The sequence below is a fragment of the Callorhinchus milii genome, unplaced genomic scaffold (assembly GCF_018977255.1).
Source record: "Callorhinchus milii isolate IMCB2004 unplaced genomic scaffold, IMCB_Cmil_1.0 Scaffold1, whole genome shotgun sequence".
Taxonomy (NCBI): Eukaryota; Metazoa; Chordata; class Chondrichthyes; order Chimaeriformes; family Callorhinchidae; genus Callorhinchus; species Callorhinchus milii.
The window spans coordinates 19617383-19644378 of record NW_024704742.1 but is presented as its reverse complement, the minus strand read 5'-3'; the positions used below and the strand labels follow the sequence as shown (position 1 = coordinate 19644378).

At 39.3% G+C, this 26996-nt stretch overlaps 1 protein-coding gene across 1 annotated transcript in view; it reads right to left on the bottom strand.

Annotated features, from left to right (window-relative positions):
• rxfp1 (relaxin family peptide receptor 1) overlaps nucleotides 1–26690 on the bottom strand; it is a 35408-nt gene extending 8718 nt beyond the window's left edge. The window contains exons 1-12 of the mRNA XM_042339691.1: nucleotides 26669–26690; nucleotides 25714–25884; nucleotides 24886–25035; nucleotides 23832–23918; nucleotides 19931–20039; nucleotides 18042–18113; nucleotides 10176–10247; nucleotides 7593–7664; nucleotides 7422–7496; nucleotides 4292–4363; nucleotides 2878–2949; nucleotides 2089–2160 (exon numbers count right to left, since the gene is read on the bottom strand). Of these exons, the coding sequence (XP_042195625.1) occupies nucleotides 2089–2160; nucleotides 2878–2949; nucleotides 4292–4363; nucleotides 7422–7496; nucleotides 7593–7664; nucleotides 10176–10247; nucleotides 18042–18113; nucleotides 19931–20039; nucleotides 23832–23918; nucleotides 24886–25035; nucleotides 25714–25884; nucleotides 26669–26690 (1046 nt within the window). The remainder of the gene's footprint in view (nucleotides 1–2088; nucleotides 2161–2877; nucleotides 2950–4291; nucleotides 4364–7421; nucleotides 7497–7592; nucleotides 7665–10175; nucleotides 10248–18041; nucleotides 18114–19930; nucleotides 20040–23831; nucleotides 23919–24885; nucleotides 25036–25713; nucleotides 25885–26668) is intronic.
• Nucleotides 26691–26996: the final 306 nt, after the last annotated feature.

The window sequence follows — 26996 nt, the reverse complement described above, 5'->3', positions numbered from 1 at the left end:
ACAATTGAAATGGATTTCCAGGAAGAGACTTGAGGCCAGGCTGCTGGACTCTTCTAAGAAACAGTTTGATTGCTAATAGGAAAATGTTAGGATGGATATTCTGGAAGGATGAGATAAAATGGGTCTACCTAGACTGAGGGCATTCCATTTGTTTGATAATTCTCACCATTGCTGTAACTGTGATTTTTTATATTGCCGGCATGACACAGGATTCACATCTCTGTGCATACCTGAGAATGCCGATGGTCCATTAATACCCACTCAGCTATAAGTGAGTTATAAATGTGATCTGGCAAATCCAGCCCTGCAACAATATAACTAATATACTGAGTTTCATGGTAGAGAGGAACATTTTATAGCACTTTTGGCTGGGACCAACTTCTCAGCAAATATGTCATAAGCGAATCATTACAAGAATCATAGTTGACTTCTGGATCATTAGGTTGCCACTGCCCCCACTTCCTGCATGTTGCACGCTACTCACCAAGCCAGTCAGGAACCTAGGTTCTTGTTCGACCCTCAACTATCTTTTCTTCCCCACATCCAAGCCATGACCCGCTCTGCCTTCCCTCACCTCCGTAACATTGCCAGACTCCGCCACTACCTCACCCCTCAGGCCACTGAAACTCTTGTTCATGCCTTCATCATCTCCAAGCTCCACTATGCAAATACTCTGCTTGTCGGCCTTTTCAACTCTTCCCTCCACAGACTACAGATAATCCAGAACTCTGCAGCCCGTGTCCTCTCCTGCACCAAACTCTGTGACCCCATCTCCCCCACTCTCGCCTGACTCCATTGGCTCCCTATCCTTCAGAGGATCCAGTTCAAGATCCTGGTCCTCACATACAAAGCCCTCAATGGCCTTGCCCCACCCTACCTCTGTGACCTCCTAACCCTCTACAACCCGCCCGCTCCCTCCACTCAGCTGGCTCTGGCCTGCTCCATGTCCCCCGACCCACCCACCCCACTATTGGTGGAAGAGCCTTCAGCCACTCTGTCCCCAACTTCTGGAATTCTATCCCCCAGTCACTCCGCCTCGCCCTCTCCTTAGCCTCCTTCAAATCCTGCCTCAAGACCCTCCTCTTCGACCATGCCATCAGCGAACCCCCCTTCCTCTCCCCTCCCTTCTTCCGCCCTCACCCCAGCTCGTGTCTGAAATGCTGTACGCTGTCCAGTACCTTGGGACGTCCTCCCAACGTGAAAAACGCTATACAAATGTAATTTTGTTGTTGTTGTTTTATGCGCAGGAAGAAGCACTAATATCACTTTGTGCACATTCATTAGCAAACCACAAAATGTGGCGTGAGTGATATATGTACTCAATGAAGGAGATGTGACAGAATTCAAGATATGTTTCAAGACCTATCTCTTTGACCGTCTCTTTCCCACCCAACCTTGGCTCCCACACCCCCAGCTCCTGACATGAAAGATGGTATACAAATATAAATTGTTATTGTTGTTGAATCAGAACTCTTCCCTCTCCATCGGTTAGCGCAGGAAGACGGCTAATCAATGCTGGAATCAAACTAGAAGCAGGGCAGCGTTAGACCGAAGAGTGTTACAACAACAACAACTTGCATTTACATAGAGCCCTTCACACCAGAACGCATCTCGGAGGGCTTACAACAGCATTCTTTTGTCTTCCTACTGTAAGGATAATGTCATATCAACAGTATCTCCAGATCCACTGGCATGCTTTACATTAATTGGAGTATGTTAAATGTTAGAAGGCTGATACAAGTATTAAGGCAGTAAATGTGTTCAAACTATCAGTGAAATATGGAAACGGTGCCAGTTCTGCAAATGTGCACCTGTTTTTGATATTTTTAAGAGGTATGCTATCAAGAGCTTGCACCAGATTGCCACCATTCTAAGTGTTAGTGAAATAATGATGGCATCTGCTTACACTATTTGCATAACAGTACCAACAATAATGTGCACCAGTGTGAAAGTAACAACTTTTATGTCTTGTGAAATGCTACAATGAGAGTGAATTTCTCTTTCAGTTAATTAGAACATATTTCACAACATTGATATTATAAGGATGAAACAGTAAAAGTAAGTAGTTGTAAATGATGCTGAAATTACAATTGTCGAAGTTCAGTTATATCTTTAAATAAGTGGGGAGAGATATCTTGTATCCGGTTTTTAGACAGATCCCTGTGGAAACATATAAAAAGATCATATCAGTTTCTGTGAAATATAACACAACAATTCTAAGAGAAACTCAATAGACACTAAAGAGAATCTATGCATAATGAAACCAATGAACACAGTGCAAACCTTTAGCTTCAGTAGCTCTTAATGGCTTTGCCTTCATAGATGGTCCCTTAAAAAAATTCTGGATTGTTTCAAGTTTTATTCGCTTCACCTCATTTAAAAATCCCCTTTTAAAATTATTTTCTTCTTCCCTTCCTTCATTAGCTTCCCTATACCAATTGAACGTATTCTTTCTGCTATTATACTTGAAAAGGAAATAATTGCAGGGCTATGATGTAAGAGGGGGAAGTGGGACTAGTTTGATACGTTTTCAAAGAGGCACAACGGGCTAAATTGCCTCCTTCTGTGGTGTAAGATTCTATGTTTCTATGATCTTTTGCAAACGTAATGGTCTTTTTGAGTATGCATCTTGGACTGGGTTTCTGAGTTGGAACAAAATGTTTGCAGACAGATATCCTTCACCTTGGATATCGGATCTCTCTCTGTCAGTACTGCTGTGAAATTGGACACAGCAGTCTCAAGAATGATGGGGTTAGATTCCCTCATGACCTTCCTTTTAATCATTGCAACAGAGTACTTTGCTTGCTACACCTGCCACCTGCTCGATGATCTTATGAATTAAGATTTGTAGATTTCTTTACACTCTATAAAACTTACAGTTCTATAAGATTCTGCAATCCTGAGAAAGCATGATCTTGTATAATGTTGATCTTGTTTTCGCTGAATGCACTGAAAGGAATTGAAATGTTAAACAGGTTAGCGTACAGGTCCATTAATATTCTCAGTTACATAGCTACTATATCAATTCCTGCCAAAGCCACAATGCACTTTCCTGGCAGGTAATCCTATTGTTTACTATTTGTTATCCTCTGATTTCTCTATCCTCCTCTCCTGAAGGAATTAGTTTTACTTATTTTTCCTACTACTGTGGTACGATTCCGTGACGTCTCTGTAACCTCCAGGCAAAACTTGGGTGTTCACCACGTCCCCAAGATACCGATAAGTTTCAACAATTGAGACTAAAGCCCCTTGAATCTCCCAATCAATTCCCTTGATATCTTCTTTGGACTTATAAATGGCTTTAACAGACGGATACTATTCCCACGGATCAGCTAGGCAAGAAATTGAAGATTATAATCAGAAGATAAAAGGGGGAAGAGTGGAAGAGATTTTTCTCACCCGGATTATTATAATGTGGAATGGAATATATCACCACAAATGGATGTTGAAGTTGAGTTCATAAAGCATTTAAAAAGGAATCTATCCAATTCCTTTTGAGGAAAATAATATTAAAAGATTTGGGGAGAGAATTGGATTAGAGTGGATAACTGCACTGGGAGAGATAATGTAATACAAATCATTGTGTTTTTATAGATCCTATAGAATGTTTAAATATCTCAAATTACTGTAAAGTACAGTGACTATTTTGCAGACAAAATACAGCCAATTTTTCACACAGGAATCTCCCACAAACATGAGGTGAATGACCAATTTATCTGGAGGATTGTTGACCAGGGCACCAGGAGAAATTTCCTTCACTTTTTTAGAATAGTGTCATGGGTTCCTTAACATCCACTTGAACAGACAGGCATCACTTTGGCTTAACATCTCATTGAAATGACAGAAGGGCTCTCCAGGAGGGTTAACTGAGACCACAAGCTGAAGTTCCAACATGGGGCTTCAATCTGCAACCCCCTGAGAGAGCTAACTATTGAACTAAGCTGACACTTAACATGGAACCAGATAGATATAATTGATATTGATAAACTGAACTACAATGAGATAATATTAAGCAAATAAACTCAGGCACTAAAGGTCAATAAAATATCTTGAAACAAAACTAAATTCATCTGAAGAACTGTACAACAACAACAACTTGCATTCACCTAGCAGCTTTCACGTAGGGTGCCATCTCGGTGTGCTTAAAAAAGCATAAAACAAGCTATGTGAAATACAACACCAACAACTTGCATTTATATAGCGCTCTCCACACGGGATAGTGTCCTGGAGCACTTACATGAGAAATACATGAGAAATGCCATAATCACTGTGCTAAGTTTTTTTTACTTACAATACGCTTAACATGCTGCAATGCTTGAAAGTAGTATTCTTCAGAATTTGGATATTGTTTATTCCCATGTCACTAAAATAAAATAGAGATCATGTAAAACTCTAATCATGAAACTGAATCTGCATGAATAAAAATAGAACATAAATATTGCAGAACCCCTACCTAGTTTTAATATGCATAAGAGTTTTTCCAGCATTTTAGAAACTATTTCAGCTCCTGTCCAATTGCTAAAGATTTTCGATAACACAATTCATTTGGATCTCAGGAAACCAATCTCCTCCTATTCCCCTAAATCACGTCCCATTCTTCCAGTTTCCCTCATCCTCCCAATTTCCCTCATCCCCTCAATTTTCCCATCTCCCTAATGATTTGAGACATTGTCCTGATGTGAAGGACACTATTCGAATGCAGGTGGCTTTCAAAAGGGAACATGATAAGGAATAAAATAATTCAACTGCAAGGGTACAGGGAGAGGACAGGTAAATGGAACTGAAAGGATTGCTCTTAAAGGAACTGGCCCAGACATGATGGGCTGAATTGCCTACTCCTATGCTTTAAAAACAATTATGGTTTAAGTATTATTATCTTTAAAAAAAAACTGAAACCCTAACTCTTTTTCACCTCCCTCCTCCCTCTCTTACCCTCTCGCTCAATGTCTTGCACCCAATTGTCATATACTATACTTGCACATGGGACTTTGTTTACGATTGCCATTATTATGTCATTTTAATAAAAGCTGTTTTTATTCCAGACATTCTGTCTTTCTCTTGTTAGAAACCTGATAATGTGACAGAAATAAGCTCCCATTAATATACTATATTAACTTAGATGACAGCACCAGCGCCCCCACATGTCTATAGTGTTTCTATGTCCTGTCCAAAAGACCACTTTCTATCTAAAAATAAGCAACCTTATTAAAAGTTCTAAAATTATTATTTTTTTTTAAAAAAGACACACATAATTGAGCCAAGTTCAAAATATTTGTCACAATTTGCTTTCCGTTCTAGGTCTATTTAAAGCAAACTATTATAAACCATTGTGACAGAGAGCTGAACCACAAAATGTAAAGGAAGTTTTAACATTCAAGTGAGGGCTACAGCATTCTAGCTGGAAGGCGCAACAATTCGAAAATATATATTGTAACTCAAAATTTAAACCAAGTGAACAGAGCAAGAGTTCTCATTAACAGCCAATAAATAGGAGATGGTAGTATGTAAACCATTTGGTTATCTGAGCCCAAATGGACTTGTCCAACAAAAAAAAACAACTGTTTGCAATTATATAGCACATTTATGTGGCGTTTGATGCAGGAGAGTAACAAAAGGAAAAAATGTCTCAAAGCGCTTCATGGAGAAGATAATGTATAGCTCATCAATTGACCTCTGTTCCAGTTTCGTCTACAAATTCATGGTCAATATATTCTGTGAAGCGCTTTGAGATGTCTCAACAAAGTGATAAGGCGCTATATGCAAGGATTATTATTATTACCCTTTGAGTGCCATTATTATTGATTATACAGTCCTCAACTGAATATGTAGTTACCATAACAGATTGCTAGGTGGCGCTTGAACTCCATTTAAACAAGACTCTTCATGAAACAATTTGTTGGCATTTCTTTTTGGGGGTGGGAGAAGAGACCTGTGTTATTACCGTCACAAAGATTTTATCTGAAGGTGATGTAAGAACACAGCTCACTGCGATTTATGTCACCTCATTGCCCATTTGTAAACAATTGAGAAAAAATGTTTGCCGCACAAGTTTTTCATTAAAACAGTACCCTTTTAATGGATCCCTATCTCAGCGCAGTCACAGCCTGACTACTTACACAGCCTTGTGATTGATCGCGGACAAAAAGCTTCACAAAAGACAATGCATGTATTCAGCCGCAGTTGTTATTTACACCAAGCCACCCCCATTTTCATTGGTTTCGCTAGGGCTGCTAACTATCCTTTAGGTAACGTGCATATGCAAGCGATTCCCCTCCCTCTTCCCTGAATAATGTAATAATTTCAGGGATGATTAAAGAACAATACCCACTTACACACAGAGTGCTAAAGTTCTATATACCTGTACATTGAGAGTGGAGAGAACCCTGACTGTTGTATTTTCTAATTCTGTATTGCTATTTCAATCACGTACATAGATCTGTATGTTTAATCTATTAGCCACTATGCCAACCTAAACAACTTCTCTCTTGCTTTTGAAGAGCTCAGACACGTTGTCTTATGTGAAGGGTATCACATAAATGCAAGCTATTTTTTATGTTTCCTGTTGTAATAAAAACATTTTTGGGCCTTGATGTCATCTAAGTTATTTGGTTTGTCGCTAAGACTTATCCTACGTCTTCACTTGTTGGGACGAAATTTGCAGTGCTTCACTGATAGGTGCAGTTAACATTAGGAAATTCAAATTTCACGCCAGATTATAAACGTTCGAAATACATCAGCAGATAAATAATAATAATCCTTGCATTTGATAAAGCACCTTATCACGTCTTCGAGATGTCTAAAGGGGTTCACAGAATAAACTGTAAAGTATTTGACTGTATATTTTGTGGGCGAAACATGACAGTCAATTTCGCACAAACAGTCGTCATGGATTGAAGGTGAGGAAATATATCTACTAACCTCAGAAGATTAGTAAGAAAGCCAAAATCCCTTTTTAGTTTATTTTAAAGGGTGATATATAATAATAATCTTTGCATTTGCCACAAACAGTCATAGATTGAATGACCAAATTATTATTGTTATTTGTTTTAGGAGGATTATTACAACCAGAAAGTGAACCACCAATCGACTAGCCACCGATTCCTACTTACTGCTAGGTGAACAGAGGTGCGTGTGTGTGTGAAGTAAGGAAATTTGCCGAAGGTTTCATCCCACCTGGGAATTGAACCCAGGTCCTCTGGGGGAGGGGGGTAATGGTAGGTTTGGTTGTTGGGGGAGGGGTTTGAGAGGGGGCGAGAGCCCCTTTGCCCTTGCCATGGAGTTTGTATATTGCTTTCTGTGTGAAACAGACATATTACTGTGGTTTTGTGATTTTGCGACCTTGAGACAATGAACATATTTTATTCAGTAAATCATCAATGCTTAGTTATACTGCAGTTTAAAATTCATATTGAAATTCTTACAGGTACATTAACTTTGGCATCTCTTTGCAAATGGTTTCTTCTGGCATCTCAGAGATAGAGTTGTTGTTCAGTGACCTACAAAGAAGAAAACATCAATGTCTGTTTACATCAGTAAGAATGAAAGCTTTAAGTTAAATATTGAACTTGCTGTTGCACAATGTAGAAACTTACAGGAGCATGACCGATTCTAGCCCAATGAAGGAGTGGATGGCAATCTTGTGGATTTTATTGTCCTCGATCAGCCTGAAAAAATGAATTATAAACAAATGTTACATTTGAATAAATGATGGGACATCAGATGAAGAACTCTTTTATGTGTGAGTTCCATTGGAAATAATGTTGGGTTTAATGAGTGTACACAATCAGGAATTTCGGAAAAAAACACAAAATACTGCAGATGCTGGAATCTGAAACAAAAACAGAGAGAGCAGGGAAAACTCAACAGGTCAGGCAGCATCTACGGAGAAAGGAAAGTGAGTCAACGTTTCGGGTCCACGACCCTTCGTCAGAACGTGGTCGTGGACCAGAAACGTTGACTCACTTTCCTTTCTCCGTAGATGCTGCCTGACCTGCTGAGTTTTCCCAGCTTTCTCTGTTTTTGTTTCAGGAATTTGGGAATGTGATTGGGGAAAAGAGTAGCATTTGATATAACGCTTTAACATGTTAACGAGACATCTCAAAGCGTTTCACAAGATAGTGGTGTGACTGTGTACATTTTGTGGGTGAATTTGGCAGCCAATTTGTGCACAGCTAGATGTCACACAGCCATGGAGTTGAGTGAACAATTTTTTATTTTGGGGAGGATTGTTGGTCAGGACACTGGGAGAAACTCACTTCTCTTTTCAAATAGTGGAATCTTTGAAGTCCACCTGGGCAGGCAGATGGTGACCTTGGTTTAACAACTCATCCAAAGGACGGCACTTCTAAACATGCAGTACATCTCAGCATTGAATTGGACTGTCAGAATGCAATGCATGGGTTACAAGTTCCATGTGACTGTTTACAACCTGTTTATTGTACATAGGACTTAGCATTTAACCTAGTATATAGCTGTACTTTGGCATTCCAAATGGGAGTGAGCCATTAACTTTGCTTAAGTGGGGTGCATTATGTCTTCTCTGTGTTCCCTCTTTTGTCTCCCAAGTTCAATGGCACTTGAACAACATTAGAAACGATTTATGGCTGTTTTTGCATGCACAGGCTAAATTACTGGCAAGCTAGATATACATTTATCAAGAACTAGCCATACAAAGCTCTCCAATGAAATTACATGTGAAGACAACAGCCCACTGTATCAATATTTAGCCAGCATTACGATCATTAGTGCACACAGATGCATACACTTAATTCTTTACTTTTGTAGCCCGTGCTGTCTCATTCACTGGAAACATTTTCCTAACTCACATCTGATGTTGATTTCAGTTTCCTTCTGTTCAACTTGGTTGCACAACTCCATGTTACTGTGACCTCAGGTAAATCCTGTAAATGTCGGATGAGAGCAGCCAACTGTAGCTGAGCCAGCACACCCGAGCAGGACCCAGCTTTTTCTTATTTATTCACAACTGGGTGGGCGAGATTTCCCAATGGTGGTCCACTAGAGTTTTGTGTTGGGTTAAGATTCTTGTCACATCCCCCTGACTATTCACACCCACCATTGGTGGGAACCTTTCAGCCACTTTGCCCTTCTTCTCTGAAACTCTCCCAAAATCTCTACGCCTTTGCCCCCCTTCTCTGAAACTCTCATTCAAAATCTGGCATCCTGCTTGTCGTTCATCCCCACTGTTCCTCCATTGGCAGCGTCCTTTGGGCTGCTACTCCCCGGAACTCTAGAACTCTCTCACCCAATCCCTCTGCCTTTCCCCTTCCTTCAGATCATGACTCAAGACATTCCTCTTGGACCTCTTCCGTCTCTCCTCCCGGCATCAGGCTCTGCGACTGTTAACTGCTCCGAGATGCTGATGTCATGCTCCCCCACCCCCCTTCATTGAATCTGGCTAACCCACTCCCTCTGTAACCTGTAAATGGTACGTTATGTTTCTGGTATTAAAATTGGAAGGGAAGTTTCTCAAATAGGGCATCATTCAAAAGGTTGGAGGATCCTGGCCAACAGCACGATTGGGGTAATACTCTTAGCATTAATTACTAATGGGGAAGCACTGACTGGCAATCACACTCCATTATACTGCTGGTTAGGAATATATGAACATTAACCACAGTGTCATAATGGAACTTTACTGCAATAGCTACTTGTGGGGAGGTATCGGTGGTATGCGCTTGTGGAACCCTTTGTATTAGAAAAAGGGATTCAAAACACCTTCAAAAAAGGAAAATTTCAGGGAGAAAATTTACGGAGGAAAATAGAATATTTTTGACACACTGACAAGTTTCATACCACATCTGGGAATGACAGCACCAAGCAACAAGGTTTGACAGATTGGGTTCTAAGTGAAATTCTATGGAGCAGTACAATAACAGGAGCAACCTTACTGGTATGCACTTAAAGAGTGTCTACTACAAGCACACACTGCTGAGAAAATAAGTAAAAAAAATCAATAGGTTTTCCAACAAAAATACAATTCTAAATAAAAATCAGCATATTGAACATTGCCATTTGAAAGGCATACAGTATTTATTACATCACTTATCTCTACGGTCAGCTACTAAGTAGATAGCGCAAAGTAAAACGTAAAATGGTATGAGTTTGTCGTATATTAAAGAGGCAGTAAAATAAATGAAAATAATTGATTCACTTACAGCCATTTAACGCTATGAAGATCTTCAAACACTCTTGGAGGCAACATGGTTATGTTATTGTCAGTCAAATACCTGAAAAGAAAGAAAACTTTTTAAAGATGCATTTATTGTCACAAATTTCACAATTGTTACCCCCTATTTTGTGATGTTTTTTTCCTACATATATAATGTGTAGACCTTTTTGGGAAGGGTGTGGATAATACATGAAAACCACACTTGCAGCTGTATTTAATGTGTTATCATCACTTCACCAAATGAATGCACATCTATTTGAATACATACTTCTATGAAATAATCAGCAAAGAAGGAAAGTGAATAAAATGTTGGGATATATGGATAAGTCAAGAAAAGTGGTTTATAATTGTGTATTGCCATGATCACACTTGAGGCCTGAAATTCAGCATGGTTTTAGCTTTAAGATTGTCTTAAAATTTAAGATTGTGAAATTTGGGAAAATTCTTAAATTCAGAATTTGATGCCTGGCTTTCAAATGTGACTCCCTGACAGATTTGTTAACAGATTCATCAATTATTGAATCTCTCATGAAAACATCCCATTTATCAATCCCAATTTTTTTAAATTTAAATTTCTAGAAGCATTTCAGATTAAACGCATTAGGTACTGATCCCTGGTGATATATTATGAGCACAAGCAGCATGTGATTAACAAAGCTAGTTGAAAAACAACTTTGTTTAAGTGGACCGATATGGTATTCTGACCCACTTCACTGCACTAGAAGTTTTCCTTCAGAATCCCTCCCACACTCTGAAGTTCAAAAGCTCACTCTAAAACAGGGAATAAATACTATAAAATGCTTTTCTGCCTCTTATGTCAATTGTATGGTCATTTTGCAGCAATCATAATGAATTCTGGAACTTTCAAACATAAACTGAAAAAAAATCCAATAACTTCATGCAATAAATTTCTTTTGAAATTCCCAGGTTATCATGCCTTGCAGAGTGGATAGTCAGCTCAAACTAACACAAACTAATACCTACAACAGTCCTTCCATTTGATATAGCGCCTTATCACGTTGCTGAGACGTCTCAAAGAGCTTCACAGGATACTAGTAGTAGTAAAGGGAATTGACTGTGTATTTTGTGGGCGAAATGTAATTTTGGATACTTTTGCAATTGGATTCCTCGGAAATGTTAGTAACAACGTTAATAAATGTATTTGTGTGGCTAGCCTCATTATTAAAATTATTCTCTTTGTAAATAACTAAAGCAATCCAATAGATATAACAAACTTGGTATTTAGCCTTATAAAAAATGTTTGGTATTGAATTTTAGAAAGAAATATTTTAGAAAGAAATACGAGCATCTAGCTTCAGTTCAGCGTTCGGAACCAGATACACCTTAATCTGAAGCCCTAATCCCCTAGGTCACAAATATCGCTTGCTAGCAACGTCAAAGGGAACCTAACTGGATTTTTCATGTTACGTGGCTGCGTGCAGAATCTGCAGGCCCTGAGGCAAGTCCCCACGGATGAAACAAATTAGATGCAAATCATATTTTACCACAGTAATCATTTGGAAAAACAAATGAAAAAAAAGAGCAAAATTAAAAACACATGGCTACATGTGCATTTAAATAATCAGTAATCACAAAGGAAAGCAGGTTTAGGAAATTGTGGCGGCTGAAGTCTCTTTTTGGTTAATGGTGACTGTTTTGTGCTCACTGATATATATTGGGACTATCTCAGGAAGGTAGAATCATAGGAATTAACAGCACATAAGGAGGCATGCAGCCCATTGCGAGGTCTGCATGGCTATTCAATCCTACTTCCCTGTCCTACCAACAACAACAACTTGCATTAATATAGCACCCTTCACTCAGGGAAGCACCTTGGGATGTTTAGAAGTAGACAGTGGGGTTAAGAATTGCTGTTTGCAGACTGACGTCCTCAGCATATTTTATTCTTACATCACTGGGCTGCTTTTATGGCCTTACGTGCTATAGCATGGTGATGGAGCTAAGGTTTACGACTGCTTTTGACTTGCCTTTTTCCCTTCTCCAGTTGAATTTTAAAGCCGTGGCATTAAAACAGCCCAGTCGTGGGGTGGTACATTCAATGGTGGCTGTAAGCCAGTTGGCATGGAACCCAATCATTGTCACAAAGTCAGGGGAAGGGGATGCTCCACCTTAGTTCAACCTTAGCCATCTAAAGAGGTAGAATTTTCAATGGCATGATAATATCACCAGTGATGAATTAGTCAATTTTTTCAATCCAACATTAGTCAGTATCCAACATTAGTCAAAGAGTCGAGGTGGACTTGTTTGACCCTCAACTATTCTTTCTACCCCACATCCGTGCCATGACCGCTCTGCTTTTCCCCACCTCCACAACACCGCTCGGCTCCACCACTGTCTCACACCACAGGCCGCATTCATAACATTCAGGCTTGATTATGGAAACTCATTGCTTGTTGGCCTCCCAACTCCTCCCTTCATAGCCTGCAGATAATCCAGAACTCTGCAGCCCGTATCCTCTCCCGCACCAGGCTCCGTGACCCTAACACCCCATCCTTGTCTGACTCCACTGGCTTCCCATCACACAGAGGATACAGTTCAAGATCCTGGTCCTTACCTTCAAAGCCCTCCATGGCCTCGATGCCCCCTACTTCTGGGACCTCCTAACCCCCTATCACCCTGCCTGCTCCCTCCGCTCAGAGATCTCCGGCCTGCTTCACGTCCCCCACCTCACCCGCCCCACCATTGGTAGGTGGACCTTCTGTCACTCTGCCCCCACCTGGAACTCCATCCTGCATCCCTCTGCCTTACCCCCTCCCTTGCCTCCTTGAAGACCCATCTCAAGACCCTCTTCTTCGACCGTACTTTTGATCACCCTCCTTCCCCTCTGCCCTCCACCATCCCCAATCCCAATCCCCCAGCTCGGGTCTGAAACGCAGATTGTCCAGTACCTTGAGACGTCCTCTCGACTTGAAAGGCGCGATAGAAATGTAATTTTGTTGTTATTGTTGTGAAGGACTAATTTCGGGACAGACATCAGGAAGGATTTCTTTACCACAGGTGTCAGCCTGACTTCTTTCCTCTAATCATGAAGGTTATAACTTGCTTTCAGCCTTGTCTACCTTCAATTCAATGATTGCTTCCAACAAAGAGGGAAAGGGCAAGTATGTTTAAAAGAGAAATAGAGGTGTTAAGATGAATGGAGGAATAGCACGGCATTGGGATTAAAAGATCTGCCAAGATCTAATAAACTGGAACAGGCTCAACAGGCTCAATCAAAATAAAAGAATGAGTAGCAATGGGAAGATTGGGGTTTAATTTGCGGTCCAGTATTTCTTAATGGATTTTTTATTTATTAATTCCGGTTAGAATTTTCTTTGGCCGGACATAGATGGAGAACATGCATATGGGTATCAGGATTCCCCATTTGAATGACTCAGATTCCTTATTACCCCTCTAAGGAATACTACACATTGGAGCCTATTGAGTACTAGTTTCACTAGTGTCAGCTCCTTGGGATGTCCTCCCGACATGAAAGGCACTATACAAATGTAATCCTGTTATTGTTGTTGTAGTTTGAATTCTTGACATTCCTTGTTGTTTTAAAACACTTTTTTTGGTCTCCTTAGGCTTGAGATCATTTTCAAAATATTTACGATTGTTTGAAAACAGTCTTAAATTCAGCCAATTTAGAAGATGATTTCCTCCAGTTCCCTTTTGCGTACTGTAAAAACTTGGCTTCCAAAATCTGACTGATTTTAGGACTATTTTGCAAACATCTGCATGGTCTTAACATTTTAAGACAATAATCTTAAGCTTAAGAACATGAGAAATTTCAGGTCTGTCAGAAGTGCTTTGATGACTAAACTCATTAGGCCAAATTAACTGGTATTCAGGACTGACATTTAATTTGCAGTAGTTTGGTTAAATTATATGAAGGAACTTTCAGGGGATTCACTTTTTAATAGCTGACCTTACGTTACCCAGTGATTATTATAAGCACAACTTCCATTCTCAGACCTATAATGCAGATAATAATGCACTGAACATGTGTGGATAGACTCTATTAGCAAAAAGCTGTGAAAATTTGAAATTCGATTGAAGAATTGGAAGCATTTTGGGGATATGGAAGACCTTGCGTACTGTTCTTCATATTTGATCAAGTTTGATAATTTGATCAAACTTAATAATGAATCAATTAGTGATTCCATGGAGTATTTAAATATATATTAACTTCTACCAAATTGCTTCACAAAATCACAAGAGAGATTTGGATGAACAAGCCCCTTCAGTCTACTTGATCTCATCTAACCAGAACATCCACCCTGACATCTTCCCATAACAGCATCAAACTGCATCTTAAATGAGTCCAGCATCATGCCTCAGCTATTCTTTCTGGTAACCCGTCCAAGCTGGATATTACCCTGTGTGTAAGAAAATATTTCATGGTGTCTGTCCTAATTTTGCCCTGCACAAACCATTACCTTTGCTTCTTGTCCTGTTGCCCTGGCAAGTCGGAAAAAATTGTTCTGGATTTACTTTCTCATTCCCATTTAAAATCGTATATCCCACTTAAGAGGGTTCCTGGCTGCTAAAGTGAACATTCAGTCCGAGGTAGGCAAATCTGAATGAAAGTCTCTGATTCCAAAATTATATCAAGCAGGAACTTTGGAATATATACGTATTCCACACCTCCACTGTTGATGCTGGCACACTGCCATGACGACACCACATCATCCTCCCATCCCAGCTCCATCACCTCTTCTGGAAATCTGTTTATGTCCACTTCTACCAATTCTTAGCATTACAGCTCCTAGAAGGGTAGTTATCAAGGTCCTCTTTTGAAGTCCTGAATTGTTCTTGTATCACTGTTTTTTTTCCTAGGAATCTACTTTACATATTTCTTTTTCTGTGGGAAATCATTTTCTATTTTTCCTCCACAGCATTACTTTCAAACTGAATGAAAAAACTTTGGAATGTTTATTCATTCCCACATCTTCGCTGTTGATGCTGGCCTGAAGAAATCACATAGTCCTCTGAGCTAGTGTCAGCTGGACTCAGTTGGTCGCACTCTCGCCTGTGAGTCAGAGGTTTGTGGACTCAAACCCCACGTCAAAACTCTAAACTTTCATAATCCTGGCTGACTCTGCAATGCTTGCTGTGGGTGCAACCTTCTCATAAGAAATTAAACCAAAGTCCTGTCTGTCTGGTCAGGTGGACATTATAGAACCCATAGCAAAATATAAAAAGAGAAGGGAGTTTCTTGTGATGTCCTGGGAAACAATTCTCCAGCTAAAAAGGTCATTCATTTCTAGGCAGTGTTTTGGATGCTGTATTTGCCTACAAAATATAGTATAATAATATAATGTAGCATATCCTGTGAATTGCTTTGAGATGTCCTCCTGACTTGAAAGGGGCTGCACCAAAGGTCAATATTATTATTAAACTTGTGTCCTCCCATGCTGCACTCAAAAAATCCATGCCAGATAGTTTGAGTATGTTTACATGATTCTGTGCCTTATAATATTTGAAACACCTGGATCATTAGGTCTGAGAATGCAAACCTCATTCAAATTCTTCTCTATTGATAATAATAATAATCCTTGCATTTGGTAGATTTATACGTCATTGAGACGTTTCGAAGAGCTTCTCAAAATATATTGTAAAGTGGATTTACTCTGTATTTTTTGGGTGAAATGCGGCAGCCATTCCCTTCCCTATAGGAGCACATCATAAAAATACCACTGTTAATAAGACAGAAATTTGGCACATGTTTTGTATGCTGTAGACTCTGCTAATAAAGCTATTTAATGGCATGCATTGAAGCTTAGCCCAATGTGACTTATGATGATAATCTTTAATTATTCTTTAGACATCTGTTCCCGCTGTTTTCCTAGTCCAAACAGTTCTCTTTTGCGAGAATTGAAATTGCATTACACAAGCAAGTGGAATTAACACTAACTGTCTCTATCATGTGAGGAATATCATGTGCGCAATTGGCAAAAGAACAATACGACTAACTTGGCTTTACAAGCTCTCAGCGCCCTTACATAACAGGAACAAAGCAAGAGATGGTGTAAGCGAACCAGATCCTGTGGCAACCACCCACCAGCATTAGTGTTGGTACACAAATCAAAAATATTTAATTATTTTAAAATGCAAAACATTGCTCTGCACAGTTTGGCTGCTGCATTCACCTACAAAATAAGCATTCACCAACCAAACACACAGTCACCACATTTTACATTACAATTCATGGTGCGCTTTGAGACATCTTCCCAACATAAAAGGTCTTATAGGTGCTAACTATTAGAAATTATTATTATTTTATTTTATATGAAGAGAGGTAAGAGTTACAATACAATAAAAATTAACATTTATACTGTGCCTTTCACGTCGGGAAGATATCCCAAGGCACTGGACAGTCTAAGCTTTGTGCCTGAGTTGGGGGTGGGTATCGATAGGTTGGGGGAGTGGGAGAGGGGAAATGGCCCAAAGCACGATAAACGAGGAAGGTATTGAAACATTGACATATAGTAATAGTTTGCTTTACTTGGCTCAATAACTCACTCACATTTGCTACTCTTATAAACTCTGGTTGGCTGTTCCGCACTTGTTGGTAAATTTACATACAGATCTCTGATGGTGGGCAATTATAATGGGAAAATCACATTCTAAGCATAGTCAGCTATAGTTTGATAAATGCTTTCGGAAGAGGAGAATAATTCTGCTTTCATGCGTTGATAAATTTGACGACAAAATACTGTCAATGTCAAATACTTTCTGCTTAAAAATACATGTTAAACAAACATATAATCTTGCCTATTTAGTCTTTTTCTTCACTCTTTTTGATTTGCACCGTGAGTGAGGCTCACAGCAATGCAATGGATTTTTATAGTGATCTGAAAATGAAATATCTGCAAGATACTTTTAGCAGAAATATCTCACAGGTCAAGTGAAATCTATGGCTGGGACCAGAAGTGAAATCCAATTATCAAAGATGGTACATCTCTCCCAATGAAGTGGAAAGTAAATGAAAGAAAACCAATTTATTTGTCTGAAACATCATTTACATTACATTTCTCTGCATCGCAACAGCACTCAAAATATATTGACTGGATTATGTAATGTGATCTTTTTCTATGATTGTTTGTGGGACACTGCTGTGAGCAATTGGCTGCTGGTTTCGCCCACAAAATGTACAGTCAATTTACTTTAGAGTGTATTTTGTGAATCACTTTGAGATGTCTCAAAGACATGATAAGGCACTATATCAAATGCAAGGATTATTATTATTATTTTTATTAAATTGTCTTTCACATCAGTAAAATTCTACCCCCTTGCTTTGCACTTTGGGGGTAATAATCTGAAAGTATGCTTCGTTTACTTTTTAATCCTGTTTTGTATCATATAGAGGTTTCATTATCTCCTTTGAGGCATCTCTTTTCAAGAGCCTTGCTCTTTGAGAACACAAGATTCCAAGAAGCAAGAAACATTTATTCAGCCCATCAATTTCACATTCCTTTCACAAAAACCTACTCGCTCTTACACTGTCCCACCCACTCTATCTGCTGGAAGAAAGTTTTGCATAGATATTTCCCAAATGTAATCAAGAAAAAACACAGAATATTTACCCAAATGCACATAAGAATAAAATAATAGTCTCCTTTCTCTACATCTAATCCTCTGAAGCTCTTTGAGATGCAACCCGATATGAAATACATATCAAATGCAAGGATTATTATTATTAATAATTATTGTTATAATATTCAGGAAGAAAATAGGAAAAGTGAAAGACAGAACACAATTGTGAAGCAGATTGATTTTTATGGATCAAAAAACATTGAGTTATCCTTCAGATCAAAGAATGTTCCAGCAATAAGCAAATACTCACAGTTTGGTAAGATTGTACAATCCCTTAAACGCCCGCCCAGAAATTGTTGTTATCTGATTGTTTTGTAAGTACCTGAAACAAAAATACATAATATTAATTCAATATTTAAAATCTAAAGATGTGAAATTGCAATGGCTTCAGCTGCCTAAAAGTGGCACAAAACAAGAGGCTATTTAGTCTTAGCCTGTGAAGACCATTTTGTCTTCAAATTTAAAACAATAATAAGCCTTACGTGTCAGTAGTTTGTGTGTGAAAACACACACAGAAATTGTGTGTGATCCCCCCCACCCTCCCCCCAGCCTGCAGCAGAGTCCTACACCGGGAGGGTATTGCTTTCCAAGATATTCATGCTTAGGTTTAAATTTTCCCCTACAGAATACACAGTCCTTCCACTTGGCCATATATCCTGTGAATCTCTTTGGGACATCCTCCAGACATGAAAGGCATTATAATAAATGTAAGGATTGTTATTATTAGTTACTATGATTTCGTGTTCCGATTAAGATGTTTCACAGTCATTGCCTTGACGATAATGGGCAAGTTTGTTCGCATGAACATAAGAAACAGGAGTAGGCAATTCAGCCCCTTGAGCCTGTTCTGCCATTCTATTAGATCATGGCTGATATGTACCTCAACTCCAAATACCCGCCTTTGCCTCATATCCCTTATGAGGATTATTCTTAAACTGAATAACTGAATGTGTCCTTAGAAGCTTCTCTGAAGTTGAAAACAATGACTTGTTAAATTCAAAGGCTTTTTTGCTGAGTGTAAGCCGACCACAGAAACTGTTTATTTGGAGAGGCTTTTGGGGACAACGGCATGTCTGAAGATCAGAACAAAGTCGAGAGAAAGAGAGACTGAGACAGAGACCTACCTGATTGTTTCTGTACTGTGAAAAAGAGTACCCTTTTTGCTAAGCAAAACAGATTGTCGGTAAATCCTTCCTTTTTTCTATTTTGCTTAATCTTTTACTCACTGATTTTAAATTCTGTGTATGGACAAATATAAATTTATAAGATTTGTATAACATCTGGAATTAAAAGCCTATTTGTTAACTGGAAAAGGAGCTGGTGTGATTTCAGTCATTTCACGAAGCTACAAGCTAAGACTGGCTCTAAATACATTTTCCAAATAAATAGCAGGGATTTTGACTCTCCTTGCCAAATCAACACCGGGAAAGCAAAATTAAAGATATTTCTGGTGAGTGTTTGACACAAGTTGGTGAGAGTCAAGGTTTGGAGATGCCAGAGTCTGTATCGGGATACTGCTGGAGTTTAATAATATGTATATATAATATATATAATAATAATCCTTGCATTTGATATAGTGCCTTATCATGTCTTCGAGACGTCTCAAAGCGCTTCACAGAATATACTGTAGAGTGAATTGACTGTATATTTTGTGGGTGAAATGCGCTTCCTAATGAGAGCATTTCCTGGAAAACTTCCCATTGCTTGTCCAGCTGGAACCATTCTGTCTCCTATGTCTTTCATGGTTTTCAGTAGGCGAGTGGGAAGAATTTCTATCTTCAATGGGGGCCTATCCTCTAAGCTGACAAAACAGGCTGTTTAGTTAGTTTTCAGTGGAGCCTTAGAGTACTGCAGACTTATGTGGCTCAGGAACCTAAGTACTGATACCACCACAGATATTTCAAAGTTTAAGGTGTTATGTTAAATAGGATCATTATTTCCACATATTTTACGCAAGTGTGTTAAACAATGTGTATACTTACAGCTCACTGAGGCTTTGGTATCTGCTGAAACCATCAGGATAAAGTTTTGTTAGCTTATTGTCCTTGAAAGACCTGGTTGAGACACAGATGAGTGAAGAAGCAATGAATGAAACAAAAATGCCTTCAAGACAAGAATTGCAAATGCTGCTATACTTACAGAAGTATCAAATTGGTTGACACAAAAGGGAGTGTATCCAGATTACCATCATCACAGTTGAGCTCTGTGCTACTGCATCTACATGCATTCCTTGACGTGTACTCAAGATCTACACAAAAAGAAATGTTGCAACATATTATTCATCGGAATTGGGTTCACAAAACAAATATACTTTTATACCACTTTTACATTTTAATTTTACCTGCTGATGTAAGTTTGACACTGCAGAGAACTAACGTGTAATGTAGTGTAAATGGGAGAAAATGGAGGAAGTTAAGTCGATATTGATAATCAGGCAAGTCTCCCAGGTTCTGGCCTGTTATTTCAGTATTGGGCGATTGAAAAGACAACTTTGAATGGTTTTGCTTATGCGTGTGACATGATTGTATCATTTATCTGACGACACATACTCACGTGTAAATGTAAAACGAAAATAATAATAATAATCCTTGCATTTTGATATAGCTCCTTATCACGTCTTCAAGACATCTCCAAGCGCTTCACAGTGTATAATGTTAAGTGAATTTGACTGTATATTTTGTGGGCCAAATGTTGGAAATTTCAAGCTTTCCAAATGGATAGCAGCTGCTGTATTAGGTGTTACGGAAGAGGTCTCAGCCTAACTCAGTTGATAGCACTCTCTCCTCTAAGTCAGAAGGTTGTGGGTTTAAGTCCCACATCGGGATTTGGAACTCACAGTCTAGGCTTTTGTATTGCAAATACGTTTGTAGAAAGTGAGAACTTGGTTTAATGCCCATTCAAAGAAATATCTGTAAATGATACATTTTACTTAAGATATATATCTAAGTAGAGATACATTTTACGTGTTGCTTTTAAAAGTCATTTTATTTGTTTAACATTTATCCTGCTGATTTCCTGAAGTGCGGTAAAATGCGCACTCTCCACCTCCAGAAAATAACTTTTTGTAGTACAAAACACCCTCAAGCCTAGTCCTCTAACATTAGGCCACTTTATTACTGTGTCTTTCCCATTTTCAATCTTAAATAGTTTTTTTCAAGAAAAACATTTAACTTTATATTTGTTGCTGATATGTTGTGTATTGAGGTCGATTAGTGCTGGGGAATGATATACTTTCCCAGTATTGGTGACTAGAAGTCTCCTGTTGCCAAATTAAAGACACAAATCATTGGTAGGAGTAAGATTGGAATTTCTGCAATGCAGACACATTGTGGGTTCTAATGGTAGTTGCAGATTTGTTCTCAGCACTCAATTAGTGAAAAATCATCATAAAACAGTAATTAAAAAACTTAATGGAAGATGATATAAGTTAATTAAACCAGAATCGTTTTTACATCCTTAACCATCCATTCCTTTGCGACAAATTAAAGGCATTATGCAAATGTAATTTGTTGTTGTTCTTACATTCTTCACCTATAACTCTCTTCAGGCCTTAGCACCTTCCTATCTTTCCGATCTTCTCCTGCCCCATTCCTCTGCTCCTCCCCTCTACGTAGGCTTACTGTGTGTCTCCCGTCCCACCCCAACCCCACCCCCATCACTAGGGGGCCGTTATAATGGTGTCCTTCTCTAACAACAATCAAAATGCAATGATCAAATGTGCAATGTCTCTGCAGCTGCCTAGAAAGAGTTATTATGGCAATAGTCAGGCTGTGAGTGCATTTCCTCCGTAACACTATCAATACTGCTGTTCTTATGCTGTCATAAGAAATGAAGTGAGTTGCACACACAGTACAGGCCACATTACAGTCAAGAAGGTTGAGTGTAAATAATAAGATGAAAGCTGCTGTTAAACCATTTGGGCCCCACAGGATGACAGCACAACATTTATTACAAACTCTTCAGAATGCATGCCAACAGCAGCAGCAGGAATAACAGCAATTTATTTTGCAGATGGACCAGTCTGGATGGACTGTCAACAGCAGTGCTCTGGAATGCTGTTGACCTGCCTCACTCAAGAACTGGGCTACTGAAACCATCACAGAGGGTGGCCTCGATTCCGACATTCAGTTGCCGAGTACTTCAATGTGGAGCCAAGGAGACTCTGTGTGTACTGCCTGGAGTACTGCAGACCTGCCTATCTCTGGAACCGGACTATCAAGACCAGAGGGTTGGCTCAATCCCGATATTCCCTTGCCACGCATGTCACCTTGGAGGCAGCTCAGCTCCAAGGAGAGGGGGACCTTACCCACCCTTATTTCCACCCCCCCCCCCCCACCACCACCAACACCGTAGGAAAGTCCTAGAAGATGTTAGTCATAGAAACAGCAAAAACAGAAACAGCATTTTGTCTTAAGGAGCTCTGACCTTTTTCATTAACTACATAAGCTCCGTAATTTCGCCAAAGAGTCATTATTTATGGATACCCTTCAACATTGATTTAAAATCCTTCCTTAACCTTCACCTCAGTGCCAGTTTCACCATTTTGTTTTATGTGATAAATTTTAAGAGGGACAGTTCTCCCAAATGACCTCTTCTGCCTGGACGAGCAATTGGTGGTTCTGGAAAGGCTTTGCGGCATCCCAGTTGTATTTGAGATCCGTTTGTGGTACTTGAGATTCATTCGAATTGCGGTGCTGCCACACAGACCTTCACTCTTTCAAGTTGACTACAAGAACCCAATATTCTTCTTCTTGGGGAGGTCAGTTTATTGTCTGAGAGGTGAGACTAAATTAGTTTGAAGGGTATATGCCCAGGAGGTGCATGGTTATCTGAGGCACTGGAGCTGAAAAAATACATATTGGGAAAACAGCATCATAAAAGGTACCTCAGGACATGAAGTGTGTCTCCCCCAGGTAACCTTTGTGATGACTTAACTCTTAGGCACTGTCAGTTCAGATTGAATTAGGTTGGTATCACGTGAATTGGCACTGAAATGGTGTTGATAACAACAATGGCAACCACTAGCTGTTTCGGCAACAAAAATAGCAGCACTGAAATGTTTGGACTGGCTTGGGGCCCAACCATTGTGCAGAAGTCATTGGGGGATGGGAAAGGAATAGTGCTTCCAAATCCAATGGGAAATTTTAATGTTTCTTGACGAATGTGAAAAAAAAAGCATTTGTGATTTTTCCCGTTATCTCATCACCTAACAACCCTGAATCCAACAAAGCAGAATCACAGGTTGTTTGACTCAATCTGTGTGAGTGGGTTTGTTGGATTCACAATGTGGTGAGGAGGCTATTAAGCATTTTGATTTCCAGGAACTTGTTCCTTTCCTTTTTGAAATCTTTGGTACTTCATGTTACGCCAGATGTGCTATTTGTTTTACTGAAAAATTTCTCCCTAATTTCCTAGTCCCGTTTTGTCTTTCTTATTTGCTCCGATGACATCCAGGTCTTCAATTTTGGGCATGAACTCCTAGCCCTTCTTTGCCAAATCTCATTACATTGCATTTTTCTGTATTAATCTACTACAGGCTCATTTGATAGCACTCTCATCTGAGTCGGAAGGTTGTGAGTTCAAACCCCATGTTGGGACTTGAACGCACGTAGTCTAAGATGGCACTCTAGTGCAGTGCTTGTGGTGAACCGATCAGGTGGATGTTAAAGATCCGATGTCACTATTCAAAAAGAGAAGGGAGTTTCTCCAGTGTCCTGGCCAAAAATCCCCAAATGAAAGGATAAAAGGAAAGAACAAGAAACTAGCATTAGATATGTGGTTTCATGATTTTCACCAAGATTTCTATGCCTTTTGACATATTACCCTTGACGGATCTATGATTTCCCTAGAATTAACATGATCAAAATACAGCCCTCATGATGACCTGTGAAATGTGATACTGAGTATAGTGAGGTTAGAATTTTTAATGTTCCAAAGCTACTAATAATATAGTCCAAAGCTACATTAATTCTTGAATGCTGTTAACGTAATGGGTCACGAATCAATTCAAAATAAGTATACATTAACAGGCGAGACTTACTACATGGTTTCAATGTGGTTTGAAATTCGGATGTCCATGTATTTACAATATATGCTTCGAAAGACTTAGACCAGCCGCTGAAGTCTTCTGCAATCAAAAATGTTCACTTGTTATAAAATCCGAGCCCCAATTTTCTACAGTTTTTTAAAACTACTTCGTAAACACATACTTTAAGACCCTAATTGGACTCGCAGTTTCACTTATGTCACACATTGAAAGTTGAGAGGCCGACAGGTGGTCTTCCTTGTGGGTGAAATACTATGGCGATAATGGGGTGTTAATATAAGATTCAATCACAAATGGGAGGGAGAGATCATTTCATTTATTTTAAAAACCTGAGATGTGGTATTCAAGGCTGTATAAGTCTTGGAGATATGGTGGTACAGCGCAGGGCAAAGCGATTAATAGTTGCAATTTGCATCAGAATTATAATGAGAGGCTGCAGAAACTGGGAATATTTACACTGGTGAAGAGAAGACCTTATTAAAACATTGAAGACAAGAAATACATAAAATTACTTATTTATCTTCTGGACTGCAGTTGTCTTTTCTGGTCCTACATATTGTTATGTTCTCATTAACTGAGGATTTGTTGCAAAGCTGACAGATACACTCTGGTCTCATCCTTCACTGACCCAACCTTTGGTATTTTAATACAGTCTGTTGAAATGTTAATAATTTCTGCAGAAAGATTGGCAGCAGCATCTGCAGGTCAGATAGTTAAATTGATTTAAAATGGAGTGAATGTAAGATAGCCAGCAGTAACAGGGAATTTAGGAGGAACTTCTTCAAACAGAGGGTGGTGAGTCCCGATCAGCAGGACTCAATGCTGGAAGCTGCGGTTGAAGCAATGGATTGTAAATTAGGACAGCACTAACACAGATTAATTTATCTCTCACTTCATCACTTTAACCTCTATGGTCAATCACATTTAAATTACTTCAATGAAGGATATTACTCAAAAATGTTATAATGCATCTAAACCTGGTCTTCAAAAACTATGCCTTCTATATCTTGAAGTATTCAACAGAAAAGATGTAAAATTATATTCGTACCGCAGTCATCCTCGTCAGCATTGTTTGCACAGTCGTCCACACCATTGCAGTGGAGAAATTGAGGCAAGCATATGGAGTGCCTACCACATGGAAAGTATCCCTGAGGACAGGTCACTTGAACCTTTTGCTCGTTCAGCTCAGATGCAGAAACTGTACGAAGAAAATCCATGTAAGAAAAAAAACACTTGCCAGAGAAATTCCCAGTAATTATCCTTGCAGTTGGTGTAGTGCCTCCCATGTCAGGTAGACTTCCCAAAGAATTTCACAGGATTTACTGTGAAGTGGAGTGACTGTGTGTTGTAGTACAACACAGTAAGATTATCAAATAGAAATAATGCAATGAAAAATTTAACTGGAACAGCAACCCATGGTGCCACGTAATGGAGGCACATAAACTCTAAGAAGTTGGACGAGTGCTTCACTGAGTTTCTGCTGTGTTTGGAGTTGCACAGAGGCTAGAAAATTGGTTTGAAACACAGGTCTTTATGTCTGAAAAGTGAGTAGTTAGGATGTAATCTCATAAAGCAGAGGTGTCAAAACATTTGGGCCTTCAGTGCTGGACAAGTATCTGAAGAGGAACAATATAAAAAGTTGTGAGGGAAGAACACAAAATTGAGAATGGTTTAGCTAGCTCTAGTGGATGACATTCAGCACAGGTCCAACATGCTGAATGGCCTCCACCTCTGAATGTATTCTATTCCTTTGCGATCCTTATCTTCTGAAACTACTTTGATACTCTATTGATGCTCAATGAAGCATCACGTTTCCATGCCCATCTGCAAAGGCCTCACCTCCCAACTCTGCTCCTGACTCTTGGTTTCCACTTACGGTTTTGTTGAACAAACAGGAATTTTTCAGCTATGTTGGCCTTGTCCCGGGAATGCAGTGAAAGATAGGATTCTAACTGCTTGTTAAGTTCCTCATTCTGTTCCCAGGTCGAATTCAGCTCCCAGAATTTGATTTCACCATCGGCTAGCCTCCAGGACTCTGATCCCACTCCTAAAATAGAATTGATCCAGTTATTATATCATAAATAATATAAGTTAATGATACAATACCGCATGCATAATATGGAACGACAAGAAATCATTATAACATAGAGTAATTTGGTTCCACATAAACCTCTACTAAATAGGTCAATTTTTTTTAAAGTTGCATTTTTATTGCTTTTTTTAGACGAGTACATTGAACCTCACATAAGTCATATCAGCTGGGACCATGCATTTTATATGACTTATGCAAAGTATGAGTTATGCCAAACTTGCAAAGGCTTAACAGGGTTCTCTTTATTTCTTTCACTTTGAAATCAGATGGGCTTAAGGATCCTCTTCATCCAAACTGACCTTGTGAATTTGCAATTTCACACATTAAGTATAGGATATATGCAGTATATTTATCCAGTATATCCTGCATAAGGATATCAAGATCTTCAGGAGCGGTGGAGAGACAATTGGAGAAGAGCAGGAAGGAAACTCCAGTGGCTCAGCCAGGTGGGTACCACATTGCTATTACCCACCATCACTCCTGTTAAAGTCTCTCTGTGCTGTAAATGTAGGAAGAGGGGGAAAATGTGGTGGAATTTGAATGCGCAAAAGCACTTCAAAGAATCTGTCAGTCAAGCTACTGCTTTTGTCTAGTGGGAGGAGGAAGAAGAAAGAGAATAGCTAAGTTATAAATGGCAGAATGTTGGATCAACATGTTCCTTTAAGCACACAGGTAAGAACAAACCAAAACAGTACAGAAAGTCTCATTGTTTGTATGTTTCTTCAGAGACAGAACGTACCTGTTTGTGCTTTCCCTGGCATGTTAACCAACCATCTATTACCTGGCCATCATTATATGTGACAATGAATGAATATCTGCTCTTTGTACCTGTAGTGACAACACAAAGGCGAGGACTTTTTTATTCTCCCCACCTCCACATACACAAAGAACGCACACTTTAATGGGTCCCTATCTTTTGGATGTGTCATGCAGTGTCCACTGCAGGGCAACCCCATTATAATGTGGTCATCTAGGTTCCTCTGTGTTATAAGTGAGCGTGAAAACATTCACTTTCTCTGGGCTGCACTTACCTGCTGTGCATGAGAAGTACTGCTGACAACGCTGTG